This window comes from Empidonax traillii, unplaced genomic scaffold (genome assembly GCF_003031625.1).
Source record: "Empidonax traillii isolate 1590-97213 ecotype Southwest subspecies unplaced genomic scaffold, ASM303162v1 scaffold771:size604852, whole genome shotgun sequence".
NCBI classification, from domain to species: Eukaryota; Metazoa; Chordata; class Aves; order Passeriformes; family Tyrannidae; genus Empidonax; species Empidonax traillii.
This window is the reverse complement of record NW_020955964.1, coordinates 420,061-442,129: the sequence shown is the minus strand read 5'-3', so window position 1 is coordinate 442,129 and position 22,069 is coordinate 420,061. Positions and strand designations below refer to the sequence as shown.

The 22,069-nt window shown below is 40.4% G+C and overlaps 1 protein-coding gene across 1 annotated transcript in view; it reads left to right on the top strand.

The window, feature by feature from the left end:
* Nucleotides 1–22,069, top strand: part of TENM4 (teneurin transmembrane protein 4) — a 268,706-nt gene that overhangs the window by 93,855 nt on the left and 152,782 nt on the right. Inside the window, exon 9 of the mRNA XM_027901301.1 lies at nucleotides 17,106–17,207. Coding sequence (XP_027757102.1) covers nucleotides 17,106–17,207 — 102 coding nt within the window. The remainder of the gene's footprint in view (nucleotides 1–17,105; nucleotides 17,208–22,069) is intronic.

Below are 22,069 nucleotides of genomic sequence, written 5' to 3'. Positions count from 1 at the left end.
TTTACTGATGCCAACCACAGAACCTTCAGGTATTCTTCTGAAGGCAACTTTTTCCTTGCCTAAGAATTTCTTCAGTTCAAAATTTCCCATCATAGGAAAAAAATCACTGAGGCTCTCACAGCAGAAAACACTTTTAAAACACAGTTACTACTTGTTCTTGTTTTCAAACTGATGCTTATGAGTTCTAGCCAGACTTTTCTCTTGGCCTCATTGTACTAATGTGGGGGGTGTAGGGAAGGGAAGAAAAAGAGAAAAAACATTCTTAATTTGCCTTTGAACAGCAAGAGAATGGTATGGGTGCAAAGCATGTCAGATGTCTTTAGGGCAATCCTATTTTTGTTTGCTTATGCTCTGCTGTACCTTCATGACCACATGATAAGGAGAACAGTCCATGATACAGACTCCATGATATATTCTATATATCCCCTGCTGACCTTCAGTCATTCTGTATTTCAGTTCAAGGAAGTTTTCTTTTGCTATATAAGAGAGAACATTGGTTGGGATCACTTTACCCACTTTCAGCTATATATCAACACAAAGCCATAGTGTAGAAAAAACTGTTTAGGTACAAGATATGCATTTTGAAACTCACTTAAGTAAAAATTTTGGGTAGGAAGATATGGTTTCTTAGAATTTTTCCAGAAAAGTGCAGCATTTGTATGAGCACCATGAAAAGTGCACCATTTGTATAAGTATGGTAAAAAAAAGAGTAATAGCCTTTACAGGTTGGTACCTTTCTTCTTAGTCTAGATTTCAACAGCTTGTTTAAAAATAAGTAGTCAGGTTTTCTGTGTAAATACACTGTAATGCTTCAGAACCTTTCTAGTGCATTCATGAGGTCTGGCAAGACATGATTGCTATACTGTAAGTATAAAAAGTGTGGTACTGTAGTGTTAAAATTTATTTTTTTTCACTGCCAGAGTAAAGAGGATAAAGCAACATGACAGTTCTTATGAACCAATGTGTAAAGTTGCAACACCAAACAAATTAATCAAGTAACACGTGATGGAGCCTTAGATCTATCTGTGTGGGGTGAAGAACCTTCAGAGAAGTGTTGACTGTCAGAGGCAAGCTGCCATTTAATTTAATTTCTGTGGCAAGAGCGCTTAGAAAAATCTCCCTTTATTATTCCACTGACATAGGGCTTACAGTAAGGGCAAGTTTGAAAAGTATAGCTGTGATGCAGAAAGAAGTAAGATCCGGTGATCTGAGAAGAGGACCAGCAGCCTGAAACTCCTGAATTGTGATTGATGTGCTAATTCTGCCCTTGCCTGGGCTCATGCTTCAGCTGCTCCCTGCATAAAACTGAGGAAACTGAAATTTCACAGCAGATGTTGTGAGGGTGATAGAACTGCTGGGAAAATGCATGGAGCATTAATTAATAATCATAGATAATAGTAGAAGGCACAAAATTGAAAATGGTTATCATAATGATAAGCTCATAAAGCCAAACTGTGCAGTCATTCCTTCAGGCAAACATCCTGTGTGTGAGGACCCACCTAAATAAATGGCCATAGCTTTTACTTGAGCAATAAACACGTTGGATGGAAAGGGTGTTGATTTTCTAAGTCTATGCTATGTTCCAGCAGACTGAAGTTTTCAGAGCCACTAAAATCATTGCAGGCTCTGTATGACATTGTCAACTGCAATTACTGTGCAGTCCTTTTCTGGAATGATTTGGCCTTCGTTATTCCAGTGAAAACTGGAGAAAAATCTGAAAAAAGCATCTGTATTCCCAGTTTGATAGCTCACTGTTAATTTCATAAATTGTGAGGCTGTCCGTCATACAGCTTCAGAATCCAATACAGCTGCAACTAAATCCACTCAGGAACATTAGCACAGATTTTGAGGGCAGGAGATGGCAACTTAGTCTGTTTTCTAAAAGGGTGCGGAATCGTCATCGCTAAAGAGTTAGGTGGTGTCAAAATATGTGCCTGTTACATGCCACTGAATGTAAACCTGGGGAGAAGAGAGCTTCCTAATGTGTGTCAGAGCTTATATTTCTGCTTAATACAGACAATTCAGGTAGAGGGAAAAAGATTATTCTGGGAAAGTGTTCAGCTTTTAATAGCATTTTTATATCCCATTCTTCTAAATTACAATGCAAGAAATTATAAAGGAATGGACAATCAAGGTCTCTCAATAACAAATTAACCTTTTTGTAAATTACATTGGTGGCACTTTCTGAAATTTCTAATAGAAACACTTCTTTGAGAAGCGCCTTGTGGATTCACCTCTGCCTGATAGTGGTAATTTATTCAGAGCGATCTTGTCTTAGTGGAGCAAAATAGTAGGCTGAGGAATCAGCTGGAATCAGCACATCTGAGACAGAGATTTTGGCCAAAAATCTGCTCGGTGGAAGCAAGAAACATCTGAGAGCCTGAAAACAGCATCTATGGAGTCAGAGAGAAAGTGTCTTCCAGCAGCTGTTACTGCTGAGTTCAGGCAAGCTTGGCTGTGCAGGACCACTGAGAAATCAAAAGGAAAAGCAAAATCAGCTGTCTCTGAGAGGAGAGCATTGCTGTTTACCAGCATGTCACCCAGCAAGCAACAGGAAACACATGTAGAACACCCGTGACAGGATGCAAGGTTTTATATCACTTCTATCTCTGCAAGAGAGAATGTTTAGGAAAAGTACTGTTCCCCGTATCAGTTAAAAAAACTCCTGTAAGTAGTTTCCTCCATCAAAGTGCAAGACGAGCTCTGTTGTTGTTTGTTAGGGGTTGCCAGGGCATACCACATTTGGTGATACACATCAAAAGGCAACTGCCCTTCCTACAATAGCTTAAAATGTAATCCACCCCCGTGCAGTCCCTAGGACAGCAGTTCACACAAAGAGGGTACCAGGAGAGGAACACTTCACAGTAGGACTGAGCTTAGAGAGGAGAAATTGAAGGGCACAGAGACAAGCATGGGACTGGGAACCCTCTTTGTGTGAGAGGTGACAAGGTGACTCTTCCTTAGCTCAGTGTGAAAATGCTTTGTATTTAGCTTGTTCTTAGCAAAAGGAAAAGGAAGAGCCTAAGTAGCTCTGATTTGCTTCCCTTACTTTTGCTGCCTGTGTGTAGGCTAACTTAAACTCTAGCAACTTCCACTTCAGAGAGGATGCAGAAGTGTGATCCCCTTAGAGTCTCAAAGCCACTCACAGTATTTACACTTGCTTTGCTAATGTCTGGAAGAGTCTAAACTGTGTTCATGTAAATATTGAGGAGTCGGGATACTGTGCAGAGTAATGTGGGGTGTGATCTGTTCTGTCTTGCACTTTTCTTTTAGCTCCTTAGTGCCTCAGTTACTTAACTTCAAAGTCCCCCATGTACTATTAGATCTCCAAGATTCCAGATGAGGAGAAGTGATTTTAATGTCCCAGCTATCCTTTTCCAAACTTCTCCTTAGGCTAAAGAGGCTGAAAGTTCAGCAAGTATTTTGCTGAATCAGAACTCTTTAACTGTTAATGAGACTACACTTGCTCCATGGAAGCGCTCAGTTCTCCCCTGCTGTGTGAGTATGGTCATCTTAGCCCTTCCTCTGTTTCAGAGAGGGACTGCAGAGCACTTGCACCTTGTGGTAACCCTCTATGGATAATTAAGTAGTAACCCGTTCCTTCTCACACTGGCAACTCTTTTTTTTTGATCTGCACAGAAAAAGAAACACAGCAGCATATGAGAACTGTGCCAGGAAGGAAAATCACTTAATTTTTTATGTTATTGGTCTCTCTCCTGCAAAATAACAGCAGAGCTTTGCATGCTCTGTAAATAGTTTTTTGCCTTCAGCTCTGTGTGTCCCACTACAAGCCTTTGCTTGGCAGGCACTCTGTCAGATGTTCACTGCTTTTTTTGATTACCTTCTTGTTGCTACCACCCATTTTTTAATGCTTGTCTCCTACTTCCAGCTCTTACCTAGCTTCTCTGAGTGTGGCAAAGCTTGTAGGTCTCAGCCAGGTAGTATTTAGAAAGGATACAGTCACTCAATTCAGGCAGAAAGCAAAAAGGGCACTTATGAGTCCCTTCCAGGCTCTGTAGGGTTTTTTTTCCTTGTGTATTTGGTCTCATGAATGACATTTAGTTGACAGGTCTACTTGATTGAAAACTTAACGCTTATCCACAGAGTAGGCTCAGGTTATGCTGCAGCACTGCAAAGTGTCTTCCACTAAACATCCAGCTGGCCACAGAAAGAGAATAGAATGCAGAAGAGTAGAAGGAAAACAGGAGGTTGCCCTCTCCATCCTAGCTAAATCCAGCACAGTCTGATAGGTAGGGTATTAAAAGGAGAGACAAGAACATGGGGTCAGCTCCCTCTGTCTGAGGTTTGTGAGCTGCAAGAATTCCCCTCTCAAAGCAGGTGTAGTAGTGTGCCTGGTGAGATTTCATTTTTTCACCCAACCCGTGTGTAAATCCAGTTTCTTCTCGTTATAGGGCTTAATAAAAAGCAAACATGAGCTGAGCCTGGATCTGGAAATGGAATGAGGGCTGTGTGGAAGTGAAACTTTTCCCATTAGTTTGCATTCTCCATACCTAGAACATTTTTGTTTGCTGTTCTCAGTAAAACACTGATAATGTTTTTGGATGGATAGTGATACAGCTCTTAAAACTTTAGCACCTGGAAGTCAACAACAGCTTTATCAGTGTCCCCTTAATCTTTTCACATTTTTCCCCCCAAACTGATGAACAGTTATTTCCCGGTGAAGTGGACAGAGGGTGTGAGCATGTTCCAGTGTTGGAGTTTATCTCCCTGTCTGCCTTTTCAGACAACTCCTAACAGATCAAGAATTCCTTCTGGTTCTTAAATCCTTTTCAATTTCAGTCAGTAGTGTACTGATGTACAACATATGTGATCCCATGGCACACTGCTCCCTAAATATTAACTGCAGCTTTCTGCCTACTGCTGCTAGATCTGCAGCACTTCCAAGAAACATGAAGTGAGGCTAGTTGTTTCAAATCTAGATATTATTTGTTGTGACCTTTTTTTCTCTCTGCAAGTGTCTGAAACAATTCTTGCATAATAACCCTGCTTCCCAAGCCATAATGGCAGGCAAAATTGTTATTTCAAGATTTTTGTATTGAAGATGTAAGGCATCTCTAATAGAGAGGAAATTAAGGACATGTCTCAAAGATAATTAAATAATAAGAAGCCTGTAAAGGTCAGATGCTTGGCTATGAAACCTTCCCAGCTGCTCTCTCTCTATAGAGTATATCTCTTCATTGATGCTCTGCGAGTAAAAACTAGCAGTAGAAAATTACAATGTGTAAAACTAGGTTAGTTTTAAAGCAGAGATGTAATAATTTATTTAATGTTAGACTTGAACTTTTTATTTTCTGTTTTTGATTTCTACATGTACTCTCTTATTTCTAAATCTATAGATTTCTATATCTATCTCTTTCAATAGATCTTATGATTACAAGTGATTATTTCAGTGGGAAAAATAGACAAGAAGACAGATACTTTCATTTTATTGCTGTACAAAAGAGATTAAGCCATGCTTGTAAAGGTTGCTTGGATGCCAATAAGTATTTATCTCAATAGAAGTTAGATGTCTGAATGTCTTTAATGTTCCAGATTTTGTCTGGTTTTGATCACCTTTAAAGTGGTAGAAAAACGAAGGTAGATTTGTCTTTTTGAAAAGCATCTGTACTTACATGGAATGGTAGCATTGAGCCTGCATGTCCGTGTGCTGTTTGCAAGCAGGCACGTTCTCTTGATCTGACAGAGCTTGTACAAAAGGTTTATTCATTGGGGTAATTACTTTAGTTTTAGGGTCAAGAAAAGGTTTATTTAATACTGAAGTTAAAGCCGTTTTCTTTCATTCTGTTATTTCTGTCCCTGTGTTTTTCTTTTCACTTTTTTTTGAGAACAGCAGAATTCTGCCTTAATAACATAGCATGTAAGTGCTGTCTGAGGGGTTCTGGAGAAATGTGTAAAACCGTGCATATGGTTTTCGTTTTTACACTTTTGTATATAGCTCTTTCCACGCAGCCCAGGCTGCGGGCTAATGTAAGCACAGCTTGTTTTATTCCTGTGTCGTATTACCAAGCTGCTAGAGCAGCTCTGTGCACACTTTTCTTTCCATGAATGCTCCCCTGCTAAAGCACAGAAATAAGATTGGGGGAGTTACTTGTCCACTTTGGCAAACAAAAGAAGAACTCTTTCTGTACTAGAACAACAGACTTTTTAAAGCCTTAATTTTCCAAAGACTGTAGTAAAGTGTGCATACTTGCATGCAAGACCACAAAAGAGAACAGAAGCCAACAACATCAGCACCTCATGAGTGACTGGACCAATCTCTCGTTTTGCATGGGGGCCGAGCAAGATGAGAAGGACATAGTCTGTACAGAAACTCCTGGCATATGTTGACTTTTTAAATGGTAGCAGCTGGTCTGTGTATTAGATGTGAGTGCTTTCTTTCTCCAAGTGCTACAACAGTCTCAGAAAGTTTCATAAATTATATTAAACCAATTTCTGGACAGCTTGCTGGAGGCTCTGAGACAGAACATGATTTGACCAAGTTTGTGCACCAAGTCTGCTAAAGGCAGAAACAGAGCCATAAGTTCTGCTTTTTCAGTGGCCCTGATCAAAGTCCACTGCATTTGCCTGAGCACAGGCATCTAGCGGCACCTGAGATGCCCCAGGCAACTGAGAGTGTCTGTGCAGGGGGACAGGTCTGACCTACAACCTACAGGAGATTCAGGCCCTTCCATTGTGGCAGCTGCAGACCAGGCATTGTGCTTGAGAGCACATCCCTAGCACCAGGCGTTTACTGAACTGAACCTCAGATTCAGTCATTCCAGCCAGTACATCCTTAGTTAGCAGGCTGGATATATTAACGGAAGACTTTGTGTAAAGTGAAATTTAATCTTTAACGCACCCAAAATTATGACATTGCCAAGGTTTCATGGCATTTGTTTGACCAAGTGAGATCACGTTTGAGATCCTCTCTGTGTGTATGCAAGAATGGTTTGCTTTTTTGCGCCTGGAATACACCAACTTAAAACATCATTTAAAATGAATCTCAAGGCCAGCTTTAGCCTTGCCTTGAGCTATGAGAGCAAAAATTGTAATGTACTGAACGTGAAGTAACTTCCTTCTTGCTAGTGCAGCTCCAGAAGTTGAACCCTAGAGGCTGAATAATTGTTGTTTCCTGTATTAGTTTGTAACAATTTATGAGTGGGAAGGAACAAAAAATAAAAATTCTTTGCAATCCCTTGGGCAAATTGGGCATATGAGAGTTTCATTTACTGGAGCGAAATTCAGGTCTAGAAATATTCCAACTGCAAAAAAAGGAAATCTAGGAAGAAAATAACTGTACTCAAGGTATCTTTTTAGATCTCCACAGCCTTGTCATAGGTATTTTACAAGTATGGATTGAACTAGTGCAGCCTCACCTTGAATATTGTGTGTAGTTTTGGGCATCACAGTATAAGAAAGATATTAAGCCATCAGAGAGCATCCAAAGAAGGGCAACGGAGATGGTGAAGGGCCTTGAGAGGAAGCCATACGAGAAGTGTCTCAGGTTACTTGGTCTGTTCATCCTGGAGAAGAGGAGACTGAGGGGAGACCTCATTGCAGTCTACAACTTCCCCATGATGGGAAGAGGAGGGGCAGACACTGATCTCTTCTCTGTGGTGACCAGGGACAGAACCCAAGGGAATGGCCTGAACTTGTGTCAAGGGAGGTTTAGATTGGATATTATAGAAAAAGGTTCTTCGCCCAGAGAGTGGTTGGGCACTGGAACAGGCTCCCCAGGGAAGTGTTAAGAGCACCAATCCTGCCAGAGTTCAAGAAGCATTTGGACAATACTCTCAGACACATGGTGTGACTCTTGAGGATTGTGCTGTGCAAGGCCAGGAGTTGGACTTGATGATCCTTGCGAGTCCCTTCCAACTCAGCATATTCTGTAATTCTGTGAGGTCTTATTGTGCATAGAAGCTGCATTATAGAAGGAAGAAGAAGACAACTTCACTCCAACAGCTACTCTTTGTTTAAAATCGTTCACTGATTTTTTTTTTCCCCAGCAAACTTCTAACCTGTGATCAGATTTCAAGTGATTTAGAACAGAGGTTTTTTTATGGATAGTCAATGTACAATTCCTTAAGGACTCCATTTCAAGAGGCTTTCATGCTTTTAGTGTTGCTCATATTGCAAGGGAAGAAAACAGTGTTCCCAGTATAGACCTATGAACAGCAGAAATACATTAGCAGGATTTTCTAGAAGTTAGTGAAGTCAAAGGAGATTTTACCATTAAGTTAAATGTTCTTTATGCATAGACCAGTGCCCAAGTGCTTTTGAAATCCCATTACACCTTATGCTTTCAACCATGTGAGAACTTCAGATTATAAGGCATTCTGCACTGGAAAGATTTCTTCTTAATAAGGAGGCAGTAAGAGAAAGGAATGAATCAGTGAGATAAAGATAAAGCTCTCTCTCAAAGGGCAACCCAAATTCAGACCAAATGTGGCAAAGGCTTCTGAAATGATCAGGCTTGTTCTCTTCTTTATTTACTTTATTTATTCCCACTTGGTCCCTCTTTTTATAGAATAAAAGTTCAAAAATAGGACACAAAAAAGCTGATTTTGTAGTATTTCCAGCTAGTCCTGAAGTCAAATGTGCTTGAAATAGTATAAGACAGACTGATGTGGCTGTGGTGAGAGCCATTTGAGTACCTGGATAGACATTTCAAACCAGGTCTAAAAGCAATAGTACAGCTCAAGGGAAAATGTGCTTACATGATGTACTGTCAAATTTGGCAAAATCAGCAGCTCTTGATTTCAATAAGCAACCCATTTGCCCCTGAGCACCAAACCTTTTGTGCTTCACCATCACCCTGTAAAATGGTACAGCCTCTAGAGTTGCTGCTGGCTGGGGCAGGTGTTTGATGTCAGTACAGTGATGGAGATGGGGGGTGTATCTGCAGTTGCAAATTGCTTTTTTAAAATGTTCTTACAGAAAGAGGAGGGGGAATAACATGGAGGTGGATACTATGATTATTGTCCTTTTCTCTGACTTTCCAGATTCAGGAGCAATTTAAGGAGTTGTTTAAAGGACTGCCTGCCTTTTGCCCTTTTCCTAATTTAGTGTCCTTATACCTGCATGTGAAGATTAGAGTTCCACTGGGATATGAGAGCAAAACAGGGTTGTATGTGTGGGTCTTTAATTAAAACAGACCTCTCAGCCTTAGAAAAAAGAAAAAAAAATCAAAATCTGGCACAACATCAAGTGACATTAGCAGTATCAGCATCACACTAGGTGCCCTACAGAAGAGGAAACTGTGAAGGAGCACTCAAAAATAATGACTGAGTTTCCATGATGTTGTCAAGACTTTCACATCCCAGGCTGCCAGGTGTGGATTACTTGAGCTAGAAGTATAAAAGCTGTATAAAACACAAATGAAGCAGAAAAATTGAAATCTCAGCAGGCGATGATGTACTGTAAGAAGGAATCAGTCCTTTAAAGCTTCATCTGGGGAAGGAAGAGGAGGAGCAAGAGAATACCAGACCCAGCTTTTTCACATTTCCTTTGTTTCCAAGGGCATTATTTTTTTTTTTAATTTTTTTTTGGCTCATAATGTGAAATCTGATGTTTCAAGACATCTGAAACCCGTTTTATCCCCTCTCACCTCCATGTCTGCCTTGGCATTGTTATCACAGTTACAAGGGCAGGTGACAGTTCTCTAGGCTTAGTATCCAACCTCTCCTGCAGTGAAATTCAATGGAGTAGCATCATTTCTTTGAAAAATAAACAAGACTGCAAGCTCTGCAACTGGGAAGTAAATTAAATGTGTTCACAGAGCCTCAGAATCTTCTTTGCCTTTCATGTTATACTACCTGACTTCCTATTAAAATTATTGCTAATGTAGTCAGAACAGTGACAGGGAGCATTTTTGTGAAAGAGAGGTGTTATTGCAATGAGCTTGTAGGTGGCAGCTTTATCCTGGACAAGAAGATCTAGGAAAAAAGCATATCATAGAATCATAGAATCATAGATATGTGACTTGATAAGATTGTTCTAGTGCAGCAGCTAAGAATAAGGTGAAATAATTTGATATCCCTCCACTCTCCCATGTGATGTACTTCATTGTACAGTGAGAGGCATGCAGTGCACCCCTCATGACCTTTTTGCACTGATGTGGCTTACACAGAGGATTTCAGGGTTAGATACGAACCATAGAATCTACCTACTTGCCTGCCTGTTCCATGTGCTCTCCCTCTCCCCTCCCTCCCTCCCAGCACAGCATTTTCTTATCCAGGGGAACATGACTAGGCAGAAAATAGGTCAGTGGATAGTTAGGAACAATTTATTTCTGTGTTACAATAAATATTTGTATTTATTTGATACCATGAACAATTCTCCTCTAATTATTTGTTTTGCCTCCTTTTTTAATTTACTTACTATCTTTAAATTAATGCATCTTTGTATAGAGACAGTCAATGTTTATAAGGAAAGGGTAAAACCTTTTATTGCACCAGTCAATATGTGTGCAATATCACCCTGGGCTGGTAGATCAGTAGATGTGGCAATTTATTTTAGGTTGAGCAGCTCCATGTATTGTCTGACCAGCGCTGAGCAAAAGATTTTGAGGCCCTTTCTTGTGCACAGGTGAAGTAGACTACTAGTTGAAGGGGCCAAACAGGATACTTAAAGTACTCTGTTCTTTTCTTTGCATCTCAGTTCTAATATGAAATATTCTCATTGGTATAAGATTTTTATTTTCTTTGAACCTTCATTCCAGAAACTGAGATTAGTGTTGATTCATTAAGCTCTAATTGTTCTATTGTGGTGCTATTCCTACGTATTTCTGACACGCAACATTGTCAGTTCCAGAACAACTCTTTGAGGTTATCAAATTAAACAGGTACATTTGAATTCGTACAGCCACGCCGCACTGAATGGCATTTCATCAGTTCTTAGAAAGCGGTCCTGATGCTTATTAACTCCCAGTTGCCTTCAGTTGCCAGCTAGATAACTATTTTTTCTTTGCCAGTAGATAGTTGTCTCTAAATGCCTAGGGAATGATGATGCTTGGTGGTAAGTGTAGGCTATAAAATATTTATCTTTAACACACAATTGTATTACTGCACCTTCTAATAGGATTTGGTGTCAGGCAAACATCTGCCTTGGCCTCTGGCCCAAAGATAGAGAAACAAGCTATTAAGTTGAATGTTGCATAGTAAATAAATAAGGCAGAAATGCTGTTAAAGTAGCTATACCACTGACCAGCAAACATGGTGAGTATATAAAAAAAAGGCCATCAAGAGTCTAGCAATTTGTCTACTTCCTTAATATGTTTATTGTGTTGCATCTGGATAAAGGTGATTCACGTTGGTAATTGTAAGCCAGGCTGACAGATCTTTATAGAGTTCACCACAGTAGAATTGGCTTTCATGGGGCTTTTTGTCAGCAGCAAAGTGGTCCCCTGAGCAGACCATTAGCCTGGGAGCTTTGTCGCTGTCACATGAGTCAGTTTATAGTATGAAGCAAACAGTGTATTTGTCCATGCCTCAGATTAACAGCCTAAAAAAAATGAGAATGGTAACAATTAGCAATTTTGTATTGAACTCAGTGATGTCCTTAAATGAAACACAGTGTAGTGTGAAGTCTTATTGTGGGTATGGGCAGGATCATGCCAGTTTATGGCTTCTCTCAGTGTGAGAGGTGATTACAGTGGGAAAACTAGCAATGAGATAAAGGTTTTGGCCAAGTTTCTCTCAAAATCTACCAGCTGTAAGATTACTTGTATTGAAAAACATCCCCTGAGATAAATGGCAAAAATCCCAAAGTATCCTCACCAGCTGTAAGTCGATGTGGTGCATGAAATAAAGTTGGTTTGCTCCAACCCCTCGTTTGTTTCTTTCTCTGCCTTGATGATTAAAGTTTATAAACAGAAAGGATCTTAAAGAGTACTTCAGAAGAAGAGTTTTGCTCTTGGAGAAGTCTAGGCTTTCACACTTAATGAATGTTTTCCATCTCTCATTTTTATAAATCTGGAAACACTTTTGTACATCCTCCTTTTCCTGGCTGAGGTGGGCTGGCCTAGGGTGGGGAGTATCTGCCATGTCAGATAGGGCATTTCTGTACCATTCTCCAAAAGGAGACAGTGTGGATCTGAAGACCAAGTGTCTTATTATGTCCCATGCGACCTTTTCTCAGATGTTTACAACTTTTTTTGAGGAAATAATGGAGGACCACAAAGATAATGAGAAGGCTAGGGCACCTCTCCTATGGAAAATGGCTGAGGGAGTTGGATTTGTTTAGCCTGGACGAGAGAAGTTTTCAGGGAGACCTCAGAGCATCTTCCAGTACTTAAAGGGGCTAAAAGAGAGCTGTGGAAAAACTTTGGACAAGAGCATGGAGTCATAGGACATTGGGGAATGGCTTTAAACTGATAATGGGAAGGTTTAGATTAGATATTACAAATTCATCACTGTGAGGGTGGTGAGGCACTGACACAGGCTGCCCAGAAAAGTTGTGGATGGATGACCCATCCTTGGAGGTGTTCATGGGCAGTTTGGATGGGGCTCTGAGCAACCTGGTCTACTGGAAGGTGTCCCTTCCCATGGCAGGGAGGTTGGAACTAGATGGTCTTTATGGTTTCTTCCAACCCAAACTATTCTATGATGCTGTGATTCTATGAAATGAATTGTTTTTTGTTTTTGGTTTTTTTGCTAATTGGATTCTGAAGCTGGCAGAACACTTATTCTGTACACGAGCTTCTGCATTCCCTTATAGAAGCCCCACTGCCTCTTTGCAGATCTGTCCTCAGTGTGAGTTGTTTGCTTTCAAGACTTTAACTCCTACAACCATTGGTGATTGAAAGGTGGCATGGAAACTGTGCGTTTTCAATGCTCTCTTAGGACATGGTAACAAAACCATATGAAGGCATCATGCATCCTCCATTGGCTGACCCTCCTGTTATTAATCTCTGCCCCTACCGGCTGGTGTCCATCAGATCTCTTCAGAGATTTGGAAACCAAGAGAAAACTGTGGGAATCAGACTGAAAACAGTGAACATATATATAGCTTTCTAAAAAAGAATTGTCTGTGGTCTCACAGTGAACTCTAACAATTTAATAAAACAAAACATTGTCATGATTCTCTAAAGCAGTTCCCATGGCACTATTCATAAAACACCATATGGAATTTTGTACATGTTGGAAAATATCCTTATAATTATGTGAACATCTTACAGAATAAGCTGTATAAAAAGTGACCCGTTTTTATTTACTGATTGATAGATTGTCACCTCTTTAGCAATGTTGACTGTAAACATACTAAAAAGACGGACAGTTGCTTTGTGCCACTAACTTAGAGTCTCCCTAGATGTTAAAGTTTAGTCTCTTCTACCATCTAAACCTCATTTCATAATAATTTTTCTGGTGCCAAATCACCCACCTCCACCTGTTTATTTTGAATTGTAGATATTGGAGCAGTGTGCATGGATATGTGTAAGTGTATACATGCCAGAAGGGCCAGAAAACTGACTCATGTGCCCGCGTGGCGCAGTCTGTAACCACAGAAACAAAATTCAGTCCTGGGATGAAAACAGAGGTTTTTATTGGAAGTCCTAAGTAAGCGTGACTTGCTAATGCCTGTAACCTTCAAAGTAAAAAGAAATTCCAGTTTGTGATTGTGCCTAAGAAAATAAATAGGAGCATGCTTAGTGTTGCACACACAGCTCACAGGCTTGCTGCTCAAAAACCTGTCTCAGCCTTGTTTGTGCTTATTAGCTCTGGAGTTCCTGAGAAAAAAAGTGTGTTCATTTAACACTTCCTTTAAGGAAATACTTTGGAGCTGTTTGGGAACAGCTTTGAGACAAAGATGCACTGCATGAATCTTCATCACTTTTCAGAATTAATTCTCAGTAGTGAAGAACTTTGGGAGTGTGAGACCTCAATTGCCCTGAGTCACACCAGGCAAGTTTGTATCCTTAACTGCTAAAAACCAGCAAGTGGCGAAGGGGAGAAGAGTTTTCTTTTCATCTCGTCTCTATCAGGCAGGTTATTCCAGGGCAAAGAGAAGTAGTGTAAAATAAGAACATGTTAGAAATGTTACTTTTGGCTATGTTAGAAAAACAAGGCACATCAGAGAAATCAATGAAATAGGATGAAAGGATTTTTAAGGGCCTGCTCTGTTATTAATAATGTAGGGTATTCAAGACACAGTTAAGAGCTACAAAGGTGCTTCAGTAAAGAGGGTGCAGTGGGTTTCATCCACCTGTTTTGTAATTCCTTATGAGTTAGTCACTGTGAGGTATCAAGCAGTTTGGGCACACTTGCAAAGAAGAGTCTGGGAAATCAAAGATTGAGGAGATAACAATAAATTAAGTGATATGTGTACATATCACTGCCATTTTGCAAAGAAAAATGTCAGATCTGCAGATGAACACAAAGTAGATGTGAATATTTTTTTGACCTATGTTAGTGTTGGTCACTGTCAGTGGGATCTGACCAGTTACACGTGTCTTTGCTGACCTAGTCAGAGGAGGAAAGGATGTACCACCAGAAAAAAGATTATCAAATGGATTCACCCTGAGGTTTAGGAAAGGTTGGTTACCTAGGCACAGGTAAGCTCCATTTCTGTGGTCACTCTGAACTTCTAAACCTCTTTATACATAGCCAGTATAGTGGGCAGTTTAATCTATAGTGATCATTTAATCAGCATACAGTGGCTTGCCCATCTTGCCCTAGATATCACAGACACACTCGTTTAACCCCACTATAATGGGAAATATTTTTTCCAGTAATAAAGATTACCATTTATTTGATCTGGTGCATTGTCACACGTAGGAACAGCTGCTGTGTCTGATGTTACATTACATTTTAGATGTTTTTTAGATGTTTCTTTGGGTTTTTATTATTTTGCATAAATATTATTTATTATATTACATAAATGTACCAAGAAAGCGATATGGATATATTACTTCTTTTCAGGGACTCAATTTCGTCCTTTAAAACAAAAAGCTTGGAAAAAAGCTTTTTATAGTTTTTAGTTTTTTAATATACTAAAGTTGGCGTCATAACACTGGGAGTCTGTCCTGCATCAAGCTGACGTAGGTATTCCCATTGACTTCAGAGGTCATGTGTGTGTTACATCAACACAGCGTTGCTGCAGCTGGCAGACCCTGGCCCAACGTGGCAGTGTGACAATGAGGTGCCATGGGACAGCTGTGTACTGCATTGATGCTGAATAGGTGGCCCTTCACAGTTTTCAGGCAGTAGAAAAAAAAAAATCACTAATTTTTTTCTCTGCTGCGTTCGTGTTTTTTTGCCACCTTTTGAGCTCAGCCAGCTCACTGAAGAGTCCGACAAGTGCCAGAAGCAGCACAAGAAGAAGGAGCTTAGAGCTGTTCCTAGGTTGAGAGGATTGGAGGAAAAGGACTGACCCTTTCAGCAACAGGAGCAGTTAGATCTCCTTACCCATCTCATTATCTTATTTAACAACACTCTCAGTGTGTACGTTCTTCATATGTATGTGCACAAATGACTTCTTTTTCCTAAATTTCTGCATATATTTATTGAAGACAAGAAAACATAAAATTTTTTAAAAAGCACAGAGGAAAAAAAAGTCTTAAAGTACATTTATTTTTGTTTTCAGCAGTGACATTAAACTGTCACAAAGTTCTGAAGGTTGTATACACATGAGCTATTATCAACTTTTCATTTACAGGATAGATTTGTGTTTATACTTGCTATGCAGTGAGAGATAGCATTTCCAAATATCAGTATAAATACACGAGGCCTGAGTCTTATTTCTTTATTATAGGAAGCATGGATGTTCTTTGATTGACCTAAAACATATATGCTTTAAACTGGTTTTATTATTTAAAATTACTGTTGCCCTTCATGAATGATTAAATTACACCACATCCCTTAAAATGTCCTTCAGAAACCTCTGCTCTTTGGAGAACACCCATCCAGAAACAGGCTTCCTTTCATTTGTGATTAGAAGCTAATCTGCACATCACCACTACAGCTGGTTCTCTTCATTTGCACTGATTGGGAGTTTACAAATATCTTTGCTACCAGGAGGCCTGGTGAAGTACATCTGTGAAAGTGCAGTCATTATTCACAGGGCAGAGATTTTCACCCCACACTATGATAGATGTACCACCAGTGCCCCTCCTCTATAACTGAATCCAGTTTTCATCTCATATGCATCTTCCTTGGAGAAAATGTGAAATAGCAGTGTGAAATGAACCATGGTATTACAACAACTTTCAGAGCCCCACTCACATTTACTCAGTCTTCACTCACAGTTTAGTCAAGAAAATAAGATTATTTTCATTCTCTTTTTGATGTGTTTACAAGCCTGTGTTGTTCTTTTATGAAAAATATGTTGTAGCCCAATATTGTGAACTGTCCTCAAAATAAAAGTGCTACGTATCATTTTGCTTACCTGTTAACTTTCCTTTAAAAATGAATAGCTGGTGTTTTTGTCAAAGTCAGGGAATTTAAGATGATAACTAGAAACTGAAAAAAGTGTGGAATAGTCCCATTCCTGTTCCACCAAGATACAATATTTCCCCAGAACTCTGAGCTGTTAAATGTATAATATATATTATATATCATCTAATGGATAATGTATTATAGTCTATATAATATTGAAGAACAAATGAGAAGGAATTTGTTTAGAAATATTCCTTGAACAGGGAGACAGAATGAAGGGTCTGTGCTCAGTAAATTCATAGGGGAACATTCCTGTCAAAGCTCAGCTCTGTTTGGCACAAATAAATGGCCCAAGGTCACTAACCAGAGTCAACAAAACTGGACCAAAGGTATGTATTCTGCCATGAGAACGATGTGTATTGCTTCTCTCCAAAAAATTCAAAAAAGAAAAATTGTTGTAAAAGTATGCAGGAAGAAAAGACATTTAGAAGTTTTCGGGTACTAAGTGAGAACAAAGCCTAGTGGACAGCTCATATTTAATCATAAGATTTCCAGTTCAACCATCCCTTGGTGTAAATGGATGAGCATTGTATAGCTGAGCTCAGACTAATGCTTTCACCTCCAAGTGCAGCAATAGCTTTGAAGTTTCAGCTGTCCTGCCATCGAGACCCTCCCAAACTCAGAGGTGTTTTCTTGCCTAAAGAAGTATCTGAATTCTCTTTTGTTTTCCAGAATCAGTGGATAACTGTCCCAGTAATTGTTATGGGAATGGAGACTGCGTGTCTGGGACTTGCCATTGCTTCCTTGGCTTTCTGGGCCCTGACTGCGGCAGAGGTGGGAATTTATACTTGATAAACTGTTTCCCTTTCCCCTTCCATTAACGTTTTTCTTGTGGAAATTATATTCATGCCTGTGCCTTTGCAAAGTACTCCTCACCCAGCTTGAGGATGCTGCAGTAGAATGGGAATAGGTTGGATCTGTGCATTTGTTTGCTACAAATATGTTTGCTACAATTTCAGCTGAGGGATCAGCTGAGGGAGCTGGGGGTTGTTTAGCCTGGAGAAAAAATATTGCACACTCTCTACAACTAAAAGAAAGGTGTAGCCATGTGGGGGTCGGCCTCTTCTCCAAAGTAATAAGGACAAGAGGAAATGTCCTCCACTTGTTCCAGAGGATGTTGAAGTTGGATGTTAGGAAAACTTCTTCACCAAAAGGCTTTTCAGGTACCAGAATAGACTGCTCAGGGAAATGATGGAATCACCATTTCTGAAAATGTTCAGAAGACATGTAGATGTGGCTCTTAAGGACATTGTTTAGTGGTGGGCTGGCAGTGCTGGGTTAAAAGTTGGACTCAGTGATCTTGGAGGGCTTTTCCAACCTAAACTATTCTATGATTCTACACTTGTCATGAGTGCTGTGCCCTTAGCAACAACACAACCCCTTAGGCTGCTTATGGGTAGACAAAATGTCACATTGGGAATCTTCTCTCTCAAAGTGACTTTAGGAAACATGACTTACAAATGTGTCATTGTTGTTTGTTAGCAGAGCACTCTTGTCATGGTGTGCATGACACTGTAATGATTCTTTCTTTTAAGAGACTGATTATACAAAAAGTAAGTAAGTACTTTGCAAGTTTGCCTGAGCCTGGCTGTGGGAAGTGGGGCAGGGTTGGAGTAAGACTGGGAGTAGAGTAATGGCAGGAAGAACTGGATACTCTGGCCTGAAGTGAAAACACTGGGAGGAGGGAAGGAGGCTTACCCCATAAACAATATATGTCTCTGCTCAAGTGATAAGTATTTTTAATAAATGGCTTTAGAAGGATTTTCTATGACCTGAATTTTTTAGGTTATTTAGGCATTTAAAAAACAAACTGAAGTACTTTTAGAAAGAACACATTTCAGGCCAAGAAATCAAAACCTTGTTTGTGGGAAATGCCAGAATACTGTACATCAACCTTATCAAGGCCTTTTTTGGCTCAGACAGTCCAACAGACTAAGCACAGATTTATAAATTTGGGGAGGGAGGTAGTGTAAAAAGTTAGTGCCCACACAAGGAGCTTCGCTAAGACAGCAGGTCAAACCTTCACCCCAGCTCGCTGCTGCTTCAGAAAGCAGGCTGGCTCATTCCCAAAAGAGAGAGCTAAACTCTGTCCAACCCCAGTTCTCTCCCTCTCCAGCTGAACTGGGGTCACGTCCCTGCAGCCCAGCCAGGAGACAGAGATAAGGAGCCACACACCCTCGGGGCAGGCGGGAGCTCCCGCTGGGGCGATGTGGGCTGGGCTGAACCCTGCGGTGTTTCAGAGTTCACAGCCCAGTAAGATGGATGTGGCAGTCTGCATCCCTGAGAGCTGTTCTGTCAAACTTCTTGCTGACTCAGGTTACACTTGGTTTGCATTTCCTTACACTTGGTTTGCATTTCCAAGCTCCTTTTGTAATCCTTAGAGCTGGAAACAAAAAAAGGGTTTTTTCCAGGTCCCACTGCATATTCAGACTCACACATCCTAACTTCAGGTAGGGGCAGAAGTTCAGGGCTTGTTCCCCCCAAACCTCCCTGTAGAGCCTGTGGAGGCTTCACTGTGAGTCAGAATACTTAAATTTTTATTCTGAATCCACTTTCACAGGAGTTTACCTCCCCTGGTGGGCTATATCCTGAGCTTTCTTAGGCTCTTCAATGGAGCCACGTGAATCTCTCCAATTTCACTAGAGCACTTATTCTGGCTGACAGCAACACTTTTTATTCACCTCTGTCTTTTCTGTAAGAATCATCTGGTTTCAGATACTAGATTATTTTTTGCCTTTAGGAAGACAGATTAATACCTGGAGTGTCAAAATAATATTTGTGTATGCATTTCCACGCAGTGGGCTTGTTAAATGGATCATGTTGCCATGAGCGTGAGATCCAATGGCCCCAGCATTGGCTTCCTGATGGTTTAGAGGGGCATTTAAGATGCTGCTTTTGAGCTACAAATCTCTCAAAGGCAGCCTGTGTAAAGGCTGCTACAGTATTCATCTGCAACCATTTATCAGACCCTGTACGAAGCAATAATCCTTAAATAAGCGGGTCCCTGCCCACGTGAAGAATTCTAGGTCATGGATTTCCTGTCTGTTCCTTTGTTTCAGTTCAGCCTTGTAATTCACCATCCAAAGGAATGGGAAATTCTGGAGCAGGAAGCCTTTCTATTTTTAGTAATGGTTAATAATTAATGTATTATTAACCTATTAGTTTAAACAAAGTAAATGAGAGCAAGTCAACAGAGGTGTATTTCATGGGCCTTTTGGAGGTCTTCTTGGACATGGGAGATGGTGGTTTCAAGTTCTGTACAAAAGTAAACAAACAAGCCATCTTACTCTCTGATGCTACACTTTACAAGAAACAGGGTGTGTATTTGGATTGTTGCTATCATTACCACACTAGAGAATTACTATAATTTTGCCATCTTGAACATTGTTTGTTGGGATCTAAGTGATCAAATAATAATTATGCATATTTATATATGGAAGAGAGTTGCAGAAGTAACAGTGGAAAAAAATCTGAAATCTTTTGTCTTTATTGCATACTACAGAGGAGGTCTTGCTCTTGCCATTGCCTTGACATTTGCAGCATTTGCAGCTCTTTCCAGGTTATGCCTAAGGTGATCTCCTCAGAAGGCTCTGTAAAGTGCCAGTCTCATTGTAGATGGCCAGTAATTTATCTGATCTGGGTACTGTGATCAGCTGTCTTGTCAGAAAACATGTCTTTCTCAGCAACCTCTCACTGGTTAAAGGCAATCATTCTTTCTTCTTGTTGAAAAAGAGCTGCAAACTATCCCCTGCCACTGCCTGGAAAGAACAAGGTCCATTACTGAGCACTGAAATTTGAGACGGGGAGGCAGAAAATTTCATCAGGTTAGCTGAAAAGTGAAATTACAGAGTGAGTTCGCTGTGAACCATGTACACATCACAGTGTATCTTAAACAGTTTATGTCTCATATAGGTAGATACCTCCTTGCAAATGATGCACTTGCAGTGCACCACTGCAATGTGCTTCCTTTAAAGAGAACAGGGAACTGTTATTACTCCCTAGTAATAACAGTTGCCAAATTCCTTTCTTTTCTAAACCTCTTTTATCTTGGTCAGGCAAATAAAGTTCACTGCCTATCAAACTAACTTAATAGAGCTGGCAATGCTTTGTATTTTATTGAAGCTGCTTTGATTCTGTAACACTCAAACTGACTTGATTGTAAGGACACATGGAAACAACTCAGGATGTGCATTGTGAGATTGCCGTATAAAAGATGGGAAGAGAAGGAGAGGAAAGTTTCTCTTAACCATGTTAATACCTCTTCCCAAACATAATCAGAGCCAGGAACAAAGCAAAATAGGAATATTGTATTCCTCACGTGCCTAATGCAGTTGAATTAAGCAGCAGACTGGAGTTTTCGTTTCACATTTGTCCTGCATAAAATTGTTCATAAATTGCCTTTCAGAGGGGCAGATGGGAAGCCCAGCTGCTCCCACCTGAGGCTGATGTGCAACAGTGAACAAGAGAAGTCAGTGCTCAATATATGTCCTTGCAGCTGAGTTTAAGCAAAATGAAGTGGAAGAGAACAGGGCTTAAGCAAGAAGTTTCAAGGGATAGTGAACAGGGAAAGACTGTTCCTTCTGAGGGGCTGACTGAATCCAGCATCTTCCTTGGAAAAATCAGAGCAGAGAACAAAAGGAGCATAAGGTGGCAGATGTGGAAAATGGAAAAGGGAGAAGGCATTATCTGGGAGGAGCTGGAGAAAGCTTGGAGAGCGGTGATTATCAAAGCTGTGGTAATGGAGGCTGGGGTCTGGTTTTTGATGCACCTGCCTTTGGGAGCCTTCGCTGTATCCTTCAGTTCATCCCATCCCATTCTGCCTGGCATTTCCCAAATTTAGCTCTGAAAACACTTAATCCTGGGATCCATCATGCCACAGCTTGAGCTTGTCACCTTCTTCCCTTTATCACAGGGAAGAAACCCTGTATCTAGTTGGCCTTGAGAGTCAGATGACTTTGCTGGAAACAAGGGCAATTAAAAATCCTGTATAAATTGATACAGAGGACAGATTTTAGAGCTTTTATTATAGGGAACTTGGAAAGAGTAGAGGCCAATTTTTCATTGTGGCTGAAGTTGAATGGAGTCCAGAGAGATGATAACAAAAAAAGGGGGCTGGAACTTTGGTCAGAATCATAGAATTGTTAAGGTTGGAAAGGACCTCTAAAACTCTATCATCGAGTTCACCTATTAACCCAGCACTGCCAAGTCCACCACAAAACCGTGTCCCCAAATGCCACATTTGCATGTCTTTTAAATTCCAGCAGAATGGTGACTGAATCACTTCCCTGGGCAGCCTATTCCAGCATTTGAAAAGCCTTTCAGGGAAGAAAGCTGGTAGTTGATGGTATGACATGAACTAAATCAGGGAAATAGTCTCAGTGTGGCATTCTGGGCTCTGAGCACAGCGACTGAAACCCATGAAGTGTGCTGCTAAGGTCTACAGCAGAGTCAGTGTCAAGGAAAGTATGAAGTCTGGCAGAAGGTCAGGGATAGCGATAAACAATCCAAAGTCAGGGATGCTGCTGAGAGAAGACACCAGTACGTTGAAAAATCAGAATACAAGAAAATGCTGAGTTTAGTTAGTGAAAAAAGGTATCAGAGAAACAAAGCAAGGAGATATTCTAACTCAAGAGCAC